The sequence below is a fragment of the Rhinopithecus bieti genome, unplaced genomic scaffold (genome assembly GCF_001698545.2).
Source record: "Rhinopithecus bieti isolate Rb0 unplaced genomic scaffold, ASM169854v2 scaffold_34281, whole genome shotgun sequence".
Taxonomy (NCBI): Eukaryota; Metazoa; Chordata; class Mammalia; order Primates; family Cercopithecidae; genus Rhinopithecus; species Rhinopithecus bieti.
This window is the reverse complement of record NW_016814762.1, coordinates 1,781,357-1,797,964: the sequence shown is the minus strand read 5'-3', so window position 1 is coordinate 1,797,964 and position 16,608 is coordinate 1,781,357. Positions and strand designations below refer to the sequence as shown.

Here is a 16,608-nt window from a genome sequence, read left to right as displayed (position 1 = left end):
AAGCTCCGCCTCCCGGGTTTACGCCATTCTCCTGCCTCAGCCTCCCGAGTAGCTGGGACTACAGGCGCCCGCCACTTCGCCCGGCTAGTTTTTGTATTTTTAGTAGAGACGGGGTTTCACCATGTTAGCCAGGATGGTCTCGATCTCCTGACCTCGTGATCCGCCCGTCTCGGCCTCCCAAAGTGCTGGGATTACAGGCTTGAGCCACCGCGCCCGGCCCACATTTATATTTCAAATAGAGCTTTCTTTTTTTTCGTGAGACAGAGTCTCGCTCTGTTGCCCAGGCTGGAGTGCAGTGGCGCGATCTCGACTCACTGCAAACTCCGCCTCCTGGGTTCACACCATTCTCCTGCCTCAGCCTCCTGCTGTAGCTGGGACTGCAGGCACCCCCCACCATGCCCGGCTAATTTTTTGTATTTTTTTTTTAGTAGAGACGGGGTTTCACTGAGCTGTTTTTTCCGTGTGTGCTACAAATGTTCCTTTTTTGTTAGTATCCCCTTCTTGTTTATTGGGCGCATTTTATCTGAGAATCTAGCTGGTAGATATTTACCACTTTACATCGCTTCAGAGGAAATGGGGACTGCAAGTGAAGTGTGAAAGTCAGAATTTATCTTGGCTCAGCTTTTCATTTAAGGAAAGAAAAATACAGTGAAACCAAATTAAAATAAGTATGTGGAGAAGCATATTGGTGGCATGTTAATACATTTTTAGGACTTTTCGGAAGGTCTAATTTATTCTTGACAAAAGTCTTAGTATCCATTTATTGAATATGTATTTATATTTGTATATACACACAGTTTATTAAATCTATTAAAATTAAATCTAATTTTTTTTTGTTTTTTTTTGAGTCGGAGTCTTGCTCTGTCACCCAGGCTGGATGTGCAGTGGCACATCTCGGCTCACTGCAAGCTCCGCCTCACAGGTTCACGCCATTCTCCTGCCTCAGCCTCCATAGTAGCTGGGACTACAGGCACCCACCACCATGCCTGGCTGGTTTTTTGTATTTTTTTTTAGTAGAGACAGGGTTTCACCGTGTTAGCCAGGATGGTTTCCATCTGCTGACCTTGTGATCCGTCTGCCTTGGCCTCCCAAAGTGCTGGGATTACAGGCGTGAGCCACCACACTCCAGACACTTTCTTTAGTTTTTCATTTTATGATTTCTCTTTTGAGCTATAAGAAGGTTGGTAAATTACATTAATTCACTATAGAAGAAGCCATTTTTACCCATACATGCAACCCAGTTATGATTCAGAGGCAAACAAGATTGAGTGACTGTAGAGATTATCTGGGAGTTGAGCAGCTGACTGTGCATTTATGAACAGGGAGGTGCGTGTGGCTAAAGGAGGATGAGTCAGAACCAAGTATCTTCTAAAGGAATCTGTTGAATAGACTACAGAAATGATTACAGCAAACGACAGAGTACATACTTCTTCAGTGGAATATCTTGTTTTCTTGGGTGCCTATGGCCATCCCAGTATTACTGTTGGCTGATTCATTCATTGGTCTGTGGGTAGGAACAACTCTTCATTGTCAGGGAAAAAACAGTGTCTCTCCTTTGGAAAGAATTTACTGTCAGTGTTATTGTAATGTTCTCTATGTTTCACAACTTTTATGTACATTGAGCTGTCTGATTTTTATTGTCACCTATGAAGGAGTATTATTTAACCCGATTTTTTTATATGTAAGAAATCTTTGCCCCAGACACATTTAATAGAGCTAGAATTTGAACTCACATTTTTTTTTTAAATTCCAAAGCACATTTTGTTTTCACTCTTCCCATGCTGTTTTGAGGTAAGCATAGTGGATAATGTTTTCTTTCTTTTAAAAATGAATACATGGCCAGGCACAGTGGCTCACTCACGCCTGTAATCCCAGCACTTTGAGAGGCCGAGGCAGGTGGATCACCTGAGGTCAGGAGTTTGAGACCAGCCTGGCCAACATGGTGAAATCCTATCTCTACCAAAAATACAAAAATTAGCCAGGTATGGTGGTGGGTGCCTGTAGTCCCAGCTGCTCAGGAGGATGAGCCAGGAGAATCACTTGAACTGGAGAGGCAGAGGTTCCAGCGAGCCAAGATTGCGCCACTGCACTCCAGCCTGGACGACAGAGCAAGACTCCGTCTCAAAAAAAAAAAAAAAAAAAAAAAAAAAAAAAAAAAATATATGGCTAGGCATAGTGGCTCACGCCTATAATCTCTGTACTTTGGGAGGCCAAGGTGGGAGGATTGCTTGAGTCCAGGAGTTGAAGACCAGCCTGGACAACATAGTGAGACCACCATCTCTACAAAAAAATGTAAAAATTAACTGGGCATGGTAGCACACACCTGTAGTCCCAACTACTTGAGAGGCAGCAAGTTGAGGTTGCAGTAAGCCGTGATTGCACCACGGCATTCCAGCTTGGGTGACAGAGTGAAATACAATACAACACAACACAATGCACGTGGGCATATTTGTGAATCACTGTGAAAGCGCTGTGAGTATTGAGTTTGAGCTTACAAAGAAATTGTGGTGGATGAATTTGCAGATACAGAATCCACAAAGAACGAGGATTGTTGGTGGCCAAGCGCAAACTTGTACAGAGTGGCAAAAAAATGAGTCACATTCAGAGCATGTTCCCAGTTGAGGTAGAACAAAAGTGGTGTGCTGCCTTCTTGTCTCAGCTTTTATGCTGTAAATACATGTCTTTTCAAGGTCTATTCACATTTTCATTTTGTGATTTTGTTGGTGATTTCACTGTTTAAAATGGCCCACAAGGATAATGTTAAAGTGCTGTCATTCCTTAAACGCAAGAAGGTCATAATGTGCCTTATGGAGAAAATGTGTATGTTAGCTAAGTTCCCTTCAGTCATGAGTTACAGTGCTGTCAGCCGTAAGTTCAGTGTTAGTGAATCAGCAATATATATTGAAGACAGTGTCTGAACAGAAGCATACATAAAACAAGATTATGTATTGATCAGTTGAGGAAGATGTTAGGCTAGAAGGAACCTACCTCTGCATTTCCCTTAGGAACAGTGGTTTAGTGTTCACTAATTCAGTGTTTGTATAGACTTGATAGAGTATAACAATGGCAAGTCTGTGTGTGTGCGCGCGCGCATAGGCTTAATCATTTTCTTTACCTAGTATTGTATTGTGTCTTTTCCCATTAACAGCGTAGTATAAACATCCCATGTAACATGCTTGTTTTTGGTGGTGAGGGATGCTTGTTTTTGGTGGTCAACGGTCAGCAGACCTGCCTGGATTCTAGCAGGCCTTTTTTTTTTTTTTTGGACAGAGTCTCGCTCTGTCGCCAGGTTGGAGTGCAGTGGCATGATCTCAGCTCACTCCAACCTTGCCTCCCAGGTTCAAGCAACTCTCCTGCCTCAGCCTCCTGAGTAGCTGGGACTACAGGCGCGTGCCACCACACCCGGCTAATTTTTGTATTTTTAGTAGAGACAGGGTTTCACCGTGTTGGCCAGGATGGTCTCAATCTCCTGACCTTGTGATCCGCCCTCCTCGGCCTCCCAAAGTGCTGGGATTACAGGCGTGAGCCACCGCACCCGGCCTATATTAAGTATTTATATATACTTGGTTTCATTTTTGAATTTTTTGGTTCTGTTCCATTAAGTTATAGCTGACTGCCACAGCATTCCTATATATTTACTGATTGTGTTATGTTTTAATATCTGAAAGAACAAAAAATTATTCTTTCTCTAATTTTTCATGGATGGCCTGATTCTTTTATGTGAACTGTAGACTTCCTAAATTCTAAAAAACATTATTTTGATATTTCAGATATTTCATTGGAATTTCGTTTAAGATTACTTTGGGATAAATTGTCATTTGTAGTCTTTCCATTCATGAATATGATGTCACACTAGTTACTCAAATCTTTTTTTTTTTTTTTTGAGATGGAGTCTTGCTCTGTTGCCCAGGCTGGAGTGCAATGGCACCATCTTGACTCACTGCAACCTCTGTCTCCTGGGTTCAAGTGATTCTCCTGCCTCAGCCTCCTGAGTAGCTGGGATTACAGGTGCATGACAACATGTCCAACTAATTTTTGTATTTTTAGTGTTGATGGGATTTCACCATGTGGCCAGGTTGGGTCTTGAACTCCTAGTAAGTGATCCACCCGCCTCAGCCTCCCAAAGTGCTGGGATCACAGGCGTGAACCACGCCCAACCTATGTAATAAACATTTGTTGAACAGGTGGATCTTTTCAAATGGAAATTATTATTGGAAACTCACAAGAAAAAAAATCCAAATTCTAGCTGTTTTCTGTTCTTCTATTAGTATTTAAATATTTACTGAGAATCTAAGGAGTAATGAATGATCACACCTTCTTACGTTTTCTTAAGACATCAGTTTATAGACTAGAGCCACAAGTGTTTAAGCTCTAACAGCTTATTACAGAGAAGTGAGATATCCTTTCCAGTCAAAAGGAATTTTTTGACAGTGAAGTTTCAGCTTCTTGCTTTTCTCAGTAGCTTTGACACCTGGTTTCTGTGTGTATTGATTTTATGACTCAGTACTGATGTGCATGGGGGTCTTGTTTGCAAATCTATAGTTACTCTGTTTTAATTGCCTTGAAATTCTTTTCTTTAGAATCACTCAAAAAAGGGAATTTTGCCATCCCTTTGTACCTTCAATTTCTCTCTCTCATCTCGGCTACCTAGAAACCATGATCTTTTCTGTAAGTTACATAGTATTGTAGAGGAAAAGACAGGTAAGGATGTCACTGCTTATTCCAAATTTAGATATTCATAGAATAAGTACCTTCCAGACCCTCAAAGAACTGTTTGTACAGGTTAATACATGAGAAGTTGACTTAGGTTATTCCTTTGATACTTAAATTTCAAAACACAGGATTAGTAATATTGAGCTACTTAAGTTTGGTTCATTTACTAAATAAAGAACATTTACCATCTCAGGCTCTGTATTAGAAAGATCTTTGTGTCTATGAGGGAAAGGGAAAATGGAGTTTTCTATCATAATTGAATCCTTTTGCCTTGCACACCCCTTTGGAGCATGTAATGAAAGCAGTGGACTTCATTAGAAGAATGCACATGGTCTCAAACACATTTTTGCACAGAGAAGTTTCCGGTCTTCTTGAAACATATCTGTAAGCCCAAACCCCTGCAGGTTTTCTGAACTCCATCTAATGCAGCCAACAAAGGGGAAATTTTAAATGGGGACCTGTAACAACCTTTAACCTGCGCTCCTTACAGGTTTCTTCACAGGCTGTTCATAGCCTGCTCTGCTGGGATTTTTTTCTTCTACTCAACCATCTAAAAGTTGGTCTCTTTGTTTCCTCTGTATTTAAATACCATGCTATTGTTGATGGCTGCCAGATTCGTAACAGCCCAGATCTATTCTCAGAATGCTGGAATCCCATATGTAACTGCCTCCTCAAAATCTTGATTTGGGTATCTCATAGATGTCACTTACATGTGGCAGATAAAAATTGTTGCAAACTTTTCATTTTTCTTTTCTTTTCTTTCTTTTTTTTTTTTTTTTTGACAGGGTTTTGCTCTGTTGCCCAATCTGGAGTGCAGTGGCACGATCATGGCTCACTGCAGCCTCAACCTCCTGGGCTTAGGTGATCCTCCCCGCTCAGCCTGCAGAGAGTTTCGGGGACTGCAGGTGTGTAACACCACACCTGGCTAATTTTTTGTAGAGATGAGGTCTCAGTATGTTGCCCTGACTGGTCTTGAACTCCTGAACTCAAGCAGTCCCCCCACCGTGGCCTCCCAAAGTATGCCAAGATTACAGGTGTGAGCCACCATGCTTGGCAGCAAACTTAAAAATGACAGCTCATTGAGATATAATTCACATACCATAAAATTCACTCTTTTAGAGTGTACATTTCATTGGTTTTTAATACATTGAGAGTTCTGCAACCATCATTACTATTTAATTTCAAAACATTTTCATCACACTGTAAAGAAATCCCATACGTAGTAGCAATTACTCCTCATTTGCTACTCCCCTGTGCCCCTGGCAACTACTTACCTACTTTCTGTCGCTCTGTCGCTCTAGATTCAGCTTTGTGGATGTTTCTGGGGTTTTGTTTGTTTGTTTGTTTTTGTTTATTTGTTTTTTGAGACGGAGTTTCATTCTTGTTGCCCAGGCTGGAGTGCAATGGCGCGGTCTTGGCTCACCACAACCTCCGCCTCCTGGATTCAAACGATTCTCCTGCCTCAGCCTCCCAAGTAGCTGGGGTTACAGGCATGCACCACCACGCCCAGCTAATTTTGTATTTTTAGTAGATACGGGGTTTCTCCATGTTGGTCAGGCTGATCTCGAACTCCCAACCTCAGATGATCTGCCCACTTTGGCCTCCCACAGTGCTGGGATTACAGGCATGAGCCACCACGCCGGCCAACTTTCTGGACGTTTCAAATAATATGTAGCCTTTTTCTAGCTTCATTCACTTAGTATTGTGTTTTCAAGGTTCATTCTGTGTTTTTGTGTGTATAAACATTTCATTCCTTTTTATGATCAAGTAATATTCCATTGTATAGGTGATACCACAGTTGATGGTACAAACATACTTTGCTGAAGCTCTACTGGATTAGTGGTGGGAAATTTAAAGCTACAGAATGTGAAAATTAGGTGATATCATGTGTAATTTAGATTGAATATAACATCACACATACTTATATTTAGAGCTTGAGATGATTAAAAATTGTGTTGAACTAGCTTTCCCCTTTTCCAGAAGAACACAAGATATGAAACTGTAGTCACTTTTTAACCTTCTGTGAAGTCTCAAACATATTTGTGATATTTTACTTTTGAAAAGATAAACTGTTTTCTTGTTTTTCTCATGTATGGTTAGCTGCATCTGTTTACCCATTTTAAATTCATTTTGTATAAAATATTTCATTGTCCTAGGACTAATGGGTTTAATCCCTAATTCATATTCCTAATACTTTTTTTTTAATTTAGAATAATAACTTCAAACTAAGGAATACTTTTAAATAAGGAACTAATTTAATAGGAATAATAAGGATAATAATTTAATACAGGATATATAAGGAATAAATAACTTTAGAATAAGGAAATCATTTCAGCTGAAAAACTGTCTTTGGTGCTTAAATGACTTTTTTTTGACAGGAACATTGTCACTGTGTATTAACATGACATTATTCGCATTACATTATAAAATGCCAAACTGTTAAGAGACAGAATTTTATTTTCTTTATACTTTGAAGTTTGGTATTCATGAATACATGAAAGCACCAAGCATTTACTTTGAAGATGTACACATAAAACTGTATTTATTTGAATGAGAACATCTAAATAAATCACTAGGATCATCTAAATATTATTTTTAATTATAATTGCAGACATTAGTCTTGATTAAAAATTGTTGTCATTTTCTGACTGGGCGCGGTGACTCACACTTGTAATCCCAACACTTTGGGAGGCTGAGGCAGGCGGATCACCTGAGGTGAGGAGTTCAAGACTAGCCTGACAAACATGATGAAATCCCATCTCTACTGAAAATACACAAATTAGCGGTGCGTGGTGGTGGGCGCGTGTAATCCCAGATACTTAGGAGGCTGAGGCAAGAGAATCCCTTGAACCTGGGAGGTGGAGGTTGCAGTGAGCCAAGATTGCACCACTGCACTCCAGCCTGGGCGTTAAAAGCAAAACTCCATCTCATAAAGAATTTTACACGTTTTCTGAAACCATTTAGAATTTTCCCAAAATAGATCATTGGTTTTCTTTGTTGTGAAAGAACATTTATAAATAAATAATAAATTGGCTTTTAAAAAGTTTAGTAATTTTATAAGGAAATTTTTTTTTTCTTGGCTCACTGCAGCCTCTGTCTCCCGGGTTCAAGCAATTCTCCTGCCTCAGCCTCCTGAGTAGCTGGGATTACAGGCGCCCACCGCCACACCTGGCTAATTTTTTTTATTTTTAGTAGAGACGGGGTCTCGCCATGTTGGCCGTGCTGGTTTCGAACTGACCTCAGGTGATCTGCCCTGCCTCAGCCTCCCAAAGTACTGGGATTACAGGTGTGAGCCACCACGCCCAGCCAGGAAAATGTTTTTGACTATGGACATTAATATGAATAAGCTGGCTGGGTCAGGAGTTAGAGACCAGCCCAACCAACATGGCGAAACCCTGTCTCTACTAAAAATAGAGAAGTTAGTGGAGGCTGAGCAGGGAGAGTCGCTTGAACCTGGGAGGTGGAGATTGCAGTGAGCCAAGATCATGCCATTGCACTTCAGCCTGGGAGACAGAGTGAGACTCTGTCTCAAAAATAATAATAATTTTTTAAAAAAGAATAAGCTAAGAGATTGTGGAATCTTCAATTCTAAAGAATGTAAATCATTGATGACTAATATAAAATCCAATTAAAGTGGTGTAAAGTTGACTTTGCTATTAGAAAAGATGTCTTCATGATTAGAATTTATAATGAGGTGTGCTAATAGGTGAAACAACAGTCCCCAGTGTATGCTACCCTGTCCACCGTTAGCCTTCTAACAGGATTTAAGATTAATGAAGATTTCTGGATGGAAATATTCATGAGAGATGGTAAATCACGTTTCACTGAGATGAAATAAGGGATATTGTTTTTAGGTTTTGTGAGGGGTTGAGCAGAGGTCGGCATAGTCACTTGTTTGATTTGGTGCACATTGGTGGAGTTTTAAATGCACAGTGTGGAAGGGAATGAGCACTTATCAGAACAGAAGGAAATGTGTGGTTAAACGGTTTCAGTTGTAACGGAAGACTATTTCCCTTGGTCCAAATAGGAGGAGAAATGGAACCTTTTGTATTTTGGTTATTTTCCAATGTAAGTAGAAATTGGTTCAGTGTGGTTCATTGCAGCCCTTAGCAGAAATGATTGGGTTCAGTAGTGAAGGGGAATGACACAAATATATACCAGGAAAGCATAAATTTTTATTTATTTATTTATTTATTTATTTATTTTGAGACAGAGTCTTACTCTGTCTCCCAGACTAGAGTGCAGTGGTGCGACCTCAGTTCACTGCAACCTCTGCCTCCCAGGTTCAAGCGATTCTTCTGCATCAGCCTCCCTAGTAGCTAAGACTACAGGCACGCACACCTACGCCCAGCTGATTTTTTTGTTTTTAGTAGAGACAGGCTTTCACCATGTTAGCCAGGCTGATCTTGAACTCCTGACCTCCTGCCTCGGCCTCCTAAAGGGCTAGGATTACTGGCATAAGCCCCTGCGCCCAGCCAGAGGGCATAAATTCTATAAGTACTATTTTAAAGGTATCTCAGAGGTAATTTTTTATTGTGTTTATAATTATTGGCAGTCAGTTATTCTTATTAGACATCTCTAAAACAAAAAGAATCCAAGAGACTGAAGAGACTACTGAAAGGAGTTTTTAAAAAAGATGCTTCCAGCTTTTCCTCAAAATGAGAAACTGTTTTACAAATTTTTATATAATTAAACAGGTAATAAATAATGCCAGATTTGAGCTCACAAAGCACTGGATTTCCCAAAGGAAATACATTTGGTGCAGGTAAATGAAAAGCCTCGTTAATAAAGATATATTTGATAATCTGCAGTTTTGAAAACTCACTGAAGAATTCCTGCTTCCTCTGCATTAAAAATATCTTGTTCAATGCAGTAAATATTAACCAGTGCAGTAAATATTAACCTAACCTATGCTGGTTTATTCAGAAACTCATGTTAAACGAGGTAGAGAACACCTAAAATTATGTGTTTTGTTTATTTGTTTGTTTGTTTTTGAGATAGAGTCTAGCCTTTTCACCCAGGCTGGAGTGCAGTCGCGCCATCTCAGCTTACTGCAACCTCTGCCTCCTGGGTTCAAGCGATTCTCCTGCCTCAGCCTCCCAAGTACCTGGGATTACAGGTGCCTGCCACCACGCCCAGCTAATTTTTGTATTTTTAGTAGAGATGGGGTTTCACTTTGTTGGCCAGGCTGGTCTCGAACTCCTGACCTTGTGATCCACCTGCCTTGGCCTCCCAAAGTGTTGCGATTACAAGCATGAGCCACTGCACACAGCCCTAAAATTATGTTTTTAAAAGGAACTATTAGAATGGTGTGGTATTAGGAGTGGAAAGAGTGTAGAACCTGTAATAAATTTCTCTTATATTGTTTATCACAATAAAATATTCACCTCAGGATAATAGAGTTAGCACCATCCTTTCTGGGTGGATACTCTTGGGAACAATTGTATTTTGAGCCAATATGAAAATTAATTTGGTGATCAAAATGATCTAAATTTGGGTATGATGTATACCTAAAGCAATTTTTATTCTAGAGTTATTTATTTACTTGAAAAGAATGATGAAGAAACTATGTTTTTTTTTGTTTGTTTTTTGTTTTCCAGAAGAAAAGTTAATGAAAATGTGAAACAGAAGTTTTCTTTCTTTTTTTTTTCCTCTCTTTTTTTTTTTTTGTCTCCACTGTCACCCAGACTGGAGTGCAGTGGCACTATCTCAGCTCACTGCAATCTCTGCCTCCCGAGTTCAAGTGGTTCTCTTGCCTCAGCCTCCTGAGTAGCTGGGATTATAGCTGTGGTTGCAACCATGCCTGGCTAATTTTTGTATTTTCAGTGGAGATTGGGTTTTGCCATGTTGGCCAGGCTGGTCTCAAACTCCTGACTTCAGGTGATTTGCCCGCCTTAGCCTCCCAAAGTGTTGGGATTACAGGCGTGAGCCACCGCACCTAGCCAGGATATAGTTTTGTCATAAAGCTGAAGGTTCACCAGATGGGAGATACTTTTGGTTTTAGCAATCTTAAAGATCTTTTTAAAATTTGTTGGTACATTTTTAAACCTCAGTGCATAAAGTATAGTGAACATATTTAATTTGTCAGTGACTTGAGATGTTACCATATCCTAGGATACTCGTTTTTGATATTTCTCTAATGTATAAGCAGATATACTCGTTGGATGTGATACAATAGGAAGTCTGACTAATTTTCTTATCTAAAGGTATTATGTGTAAGGAATAAACACATTTCCATTAAGAATTCAAGATGCGGCCGGGCGCGGTGGCTCAAGCCTGTAATCCCACAACTTGGGAGGCCGAGACGGGCGGATCACAAGGTCAGGAGATCGAGACCATCCTGGCTAACACAGTGAAACCCCATCTCTACTAAAAATGAAAAAAAAAAAAAAAAAAACTAGCCGGGCGAGGTGGCGGGCGCTTGTAGTCCCAGCTACTCTGGAGGCTGAGGCAAGAGAATGGCGTAAAACCCAGGAGGCGGAGCTTGCAGTGAGCTGAGATCCGGCCACTGCACTCCAGCCCGGGCGACAGAGCAAGACTCCATCTCAAAAAAAAAAAAAAAAAATAATTCAAGATGCTTGGTTAAGTTTATTCATTTTTTTATTTTTATTTTTTAACTTTTTAGAGGTGAGGTCTCTCTATGTTGCCCAGGCAGGTCTTGAACTCCTGGCCTCAAGTGATCCTCACACCTTGGCCTCCCAAAGCATTGGGATAACAGGCATTAGCCACTGGTGCCTAGCCTTATTGTCTTAGTTGATTTTGTTATAGTATTTAAGAATTTCACGGCCAGGCGCGGTGGCTCAAGCCTGTAATCCCAGCACTTTGGGAGGCCGAGACGGGCGGATCACGAGGTCAGGAGATCGAGACCATCCTGGCTAACACGGTGAAACCCCGTCTCTACTAAAATACAAAACTAACCGGGCGAGGTGGCGGGCGCCTGTAGTCCCAGCTATTCGGGAGGCTGAGGCAGGAGAATGGCGTAAACATGGGAGGCGGAGCTTGCAGTGAGCTGAGATGCGGCCACTGCATTCCAGTCCGGGCGACAGAGCGAGACTCCGCCTCAAAAAAAAAAAAAAAGAGAATTTCAACAGGGAATTGAAAGAAGTAGATTTTGGGTTAACTTACCAGTTTCGAGATCAATGATTCATACTACATGTAGTCAAACCCTGTGACCTTATAACTTTTCTACTGTATTTAAAAGACTGATTCAGCTTACTGTTGCATATTGGGAAAAGTAAAAAATAATAAATAAAAGACTGTGAAATAACTTGAATTAAATTTCATAATCCCATATAAAGGATAGCAGTGTTTTGTTCCGAATTATTTATGGACACCTAAAGATAACCACATACTACTTAATGTGATATAATAGCAAATATTATACCAGTTCAAGTTCTTTGGTTAAAAGCAGTAGAAATCAACTCTGGCTAACAAGACAAAAAAATAAAAAGAAAAAAAGATTAATTATCAGGAATCTATGAGATAGCTTATAAAACTGAAGGGAATATCAAGAGCCTGATCCTGCATGGCTCCAGGAACCCACGTTGAGGGAAGCAGTGCATGCTCTCTTCAGAGGGTGGTGGCTTCCAATTGTTTTCCATCTTTCTACCCAACATTCAAAAATCAAAGTGGCTGGCCAGGCATGGTAGCTCATGCCTGTAATCCTAGCACTTTCGGAGGCCAAGGCGGGCGGATTGCCTAGCTCAGGAGTTCGAGACCAGCCTGGGCAACATGGTGAAACCCCATCTCTACTAAAAATACAAAAAAAAAAAAAATTAGCCAGGCATGGTGCTTGAGCGCCTGTAACCCCAGCTACTGGGGAGTCTGAGGCGGGAGAGTTGCTTGGACCTGGGAGGCAGAGGTTGCAGTGAATTGAGATCGTGCCACTGCATTCCAGCCTGGGGAGCACAGCGAAACTCCATCTCAATCAATCAATCAATGAATCATAATTTTATTCATCTTTTCTACAGAGTTTATATAAGTAAGTTTAATCTTTTTATTTTCATATGCCTGATGCTTTTCAATGATTTTCGTCCTTTTCTGTGTCTTAGGTGTATTTGAAGGCTCCCATGATTCTGAATGGAGTCTGTGTTATCTGGAAGGGCTGGATTGATCTCCAGAGACTGGATGGTATGGGCTGTCTGGAGTTTGATGAGGAGCGAGCCCAGGTAGGGTAACGTCAGGCTTTATTGAGCATGGTCCCTTTATTTGTAGTCCCTAATCTTGCCTTTGTCTGGGGACTTATTTTACCCAGTCTTTAAGTATAGAAAGTATTATGTTGAAGCAATATTGAGGAATCCTGAAAATGTTGAGACTCAAATTCTGATCCTGATTTTGGGAAAGTTTTTTCTTCAGCAGTTCTAAATTTCATGGGTTATTCGTATCTGCTCAGTGGGGGCTTCAAAGTCCAGTAAGTAGTTCTTTAAAATATTTGTTCTTGATCTCTACAATATTATGAATAGGGAAAAAAGAAAAAACAGTTCAAAATAAAATGTAGGAGCCGTGCTTTTGGAATGCTCGAGTGAGGAGCTCAACAAGTCCTTTCCCCAGAAAGCAATGATAAAACTTGACAAAAATTGTTTAAAAAAAAAAAAAAGAGCTGGACGTGGTGGCTCACACCTATAATCCCAGCACTTTGGGAGGCCAAGGCAGACGGATCACCTGAGACTTGAGGTCAGGATTTCAAGACCAGCCTGGCCAACATGGTGAAACCCCGTCTCTACTAAAAATACAAAAATTTGCCAGGTGTGGTGGTGCACACCTGTAATCCCAGCTACTCGGGAGGTTGAGGCACAAGAATCGCTCGAACCCAGGAGGCAGAGATTGCAGTGAGCCAAGATGGTGCCACTGCACTCCAGGCTGGGCAACAGAACAAAAGTCTGTCTCAAAAACAACAACAACAAACCACACCCATTTAAGGCCTCATGGAAGCTATTGAATCTCAGTAAGATCAGTGACTGTGGCATTTTAGTCAGGAGCTGCTCCCATTCCCCAGCTGTGTGGTCCCTCAAGTTCTTCCTGGGCAGGCAGGGTAAGCCATGAACACTGGTAGATCTGTTGTCCTGTCAAAGACAGCTGACTTTATTAAAAGTAGGGCTTGGGAAAAGAAATCCATATGCAGGCATGTTGTTTAAAATGATAGAGGTCTCATTTGCAAACAATCTGGCAAAGCTGATGTTGCAGAAAGCAATGAAATGGCAGACCAGCCAGAAATTTATCAGGGAGATTCAGGGAAAGAGATAGGTAAAGTAGACCCTACTAAGATTACACTCATGTCATCCAGAAAGCTGTATGCATGTACAAGGCTACATCTGCTCTGAAGAGAACACAGAAGGCCCTTGCATGCTACTTTTCCCTGGGTGAACACAAGATAGACTGACAAACTCCCTGAACTTTGAAAGCATTTCTCCAAGCCACGCACAAGTCCAGTGGCAAAAGGTGGAAGTCTGCTGGCTCAAGGTGTTTGCGTAAAACCTCTGGCCAATCATTGGCTGACAGCTGAACTATGCTGATCCAGGGACAACCCCCCAGAAAGCAAGACTTAAAAAGACAACTGTGCGCAGTGACTCACACTTATAATCCCAGCATTTGGGGAGGCCAAGATGGCAGGATCACATGAGCCCGAGAGTTAAAGACCAGCCTGGGCAACATGGTGAGACCCCATCTCCACAGTTTTAAAAATTAACCAGGGCAGGGCGCGGTGGCTTAAGCCTGTAATCCCAGCACTTTGGGAGGCCGAGACAGGTGGATCGCGAGGTCAGGAGATCGAGACCATCCTGGCTAACACGGTGAAACCCCATCTCTACTAAAATACAAAAAACTAGCCAGGTGAGGTGGCGGGCACCTGTAGTCCCAGCTACTGGGGAGGCTGAGGCAGGAGAATGGCGTAAACCCGGGAGGCGGAGCTTGCAGTGAGCTGAGATCCGGCCACTGCACTCCAGCCTGGGAGACAGAGCCAGACTCCGTCTCAAAAAAAAAAAAAAAAAAAGAAAGAAAGAAATAATAGCCAGAAACTCTCACATTTGATGAAAAATGTTAATTTACATTGTCCAAGAAGCTCAATGGACAAAGTAGGATAAACAGAAATCCATACCTAGTCACATTATAAACTGTTGAAAGACGGAATCATGAAAGCAGCAAGAAAGAGGTTTCTTCACATGCAAAGGAACCACAGTAAGATTAACAGCTGACTTCTTTTGAAATCATGGAGGCCAGAAAGTTGTGGGATGACATATTACAAACACTGAAAGAAAATGTAAAAGCAGATCGGGTGCTGTGGCTCACACCTGTAATCCCAGCACTTTGGGAGACTGAGGTGGGAGGATCACTTGAGCCCAGGAGTTTGAGGCTGCAGTGAGCTATGATCGTACCACTGCACTCAAGCCTGGGTGACAAAGTGAGTCATTGTCTCTTTAAAAACAACGAAAATGTAAAAGCACCTGATTGTTAGCAGATATTAATGTCTTTTAATTGTTTCCCTGATATTAACCTTCTTAACAAAGTTAAAATAGTAACAGGAATATAAAGAAACTGTTGTTTCTTTGTTGTCTCTTCCCACATAGTTCTTTATATATGGAAATGTAAGAATTTTCTTTAAAGGGGATCAAAAAATGAAAACTTCCTAGTGAAAAGTTTAAGATTCAAAGTGAAAATTCTTAAGAAAGAATCCTTAGTCTGGCCTGGGTCATCCCAATGGCACATGTCCGTAGTCCTAGCTACTTGGGAGACTGAGGCAGGAGGATCCCTTGATCCCAGGAGTTCCAGCCCAGCCTAGGCAACATAATGAGACCTTCATCTCTAACAAAAATAAAGAATCCATGCTCTACCCTGATTTCCACAATGCTAATCAGTTCCCAGTTCTTTCAGAAAAATAATAACCAGCAATCTAGAAGACTATTTTCTATTAAGAAGTGATAAAACAGACTTTATTTATATAAGGAAAATTCAGATTGGATTGACTTTTAAAACTGAATTGTTTTGACAAGGTGCAGTGAATCACACTGTAATTCCAACACTTGAGAAGGCAGAGGCGGGAGCATTGCTTGGTCCCAGGAGTTTGAGACCAACCTGGGCAATGTGGCAAAACCCTGTCTCTACCAAAAAAGAAAAAAATTAGCCCTCTGTGGTGGTGTGCACCTGTAGTCCCAGCTACTCAGGAAGCTGAGGTGGGATAGTTGCTTGAACCCAGGAGGCAGAGATTGCAATGAACCGAGATTGCACCACTGCACTCCAGCCTGGGTGACAGAGCAAGACCTTGTCCCAAAATAAACAACAAAACTAAAGTATTTTATTAAGATGATAGATTAAAATTTTTAACATTTTTTATACTTGGAGTTTTCCAAGCCTTATTTTCATAGTCCCCAAATTGAACTGTATCATTACACATTGAGTGCCATCTGTTATGATAGTTTACTGCTATCACAACGGAGTTACGTAACTCTTATGATAATGGGAGTTATACAGTATATAATAAAAAAATTGAAAGCAGGTGACTCCAACTATTTAGGTAGCAATCAGTACTTCCCTGTAGCTCTCCTTGTCCCCAGGTCATCTGCAAGATAATATAAGAGGCAATGAAATGTAGACACTAGGGGCAGAAGTTCATAGTCGTATAATGTGAATCCTGGCCCCACCACTTACTAGCTCTTATGGACTGAATGTTTATGTATCCCATCCCCAAATTGATATGTTGAAGCCCTATTCTGTCGTTACTGTACTTGAAGATAGGGCATTTATGGAAGTAATTAAGGTTGGATAAAGGCATAAGAGTGGGGCTCTTATCCAGTAGGGTTAGTGTCCTTATGAGAACAGACAGGAGGGAGCTCTCTCTCTCCCCTCTCCCCTCTCCCCTCTCCCCTCTCCCGTCTCCCGTCTCCCCTCTCCCGTCTCCCCTCT

The 16,608-nt window shown here is 41.2% G+C and overlaps 1 protein-coding gene across 2 annotated transcripts in view; it reads left to right on the top strand.

Annotated features, from left to right (window-relative positions):
• Positions 1–16,608, top strand: part of CBFB (core-binding factor subunit beta) — a 79,344-nt gene that overhangs the window by 32,079 nt on the left and 30,657 nt on the right. For both annotated transcript variants that reach the window (XM_017852324.1, XM_017852322.1), the window contains exon 4: positions 12,765–12,881. In XM_017852324.1, the coding sequence (XP_017707813.1) occupies positions 12,765–12,881 (117 nt within the window). The remainder of the gene's footprint in view (positions 1–12,764; positions 12,882–16,608) is intronic.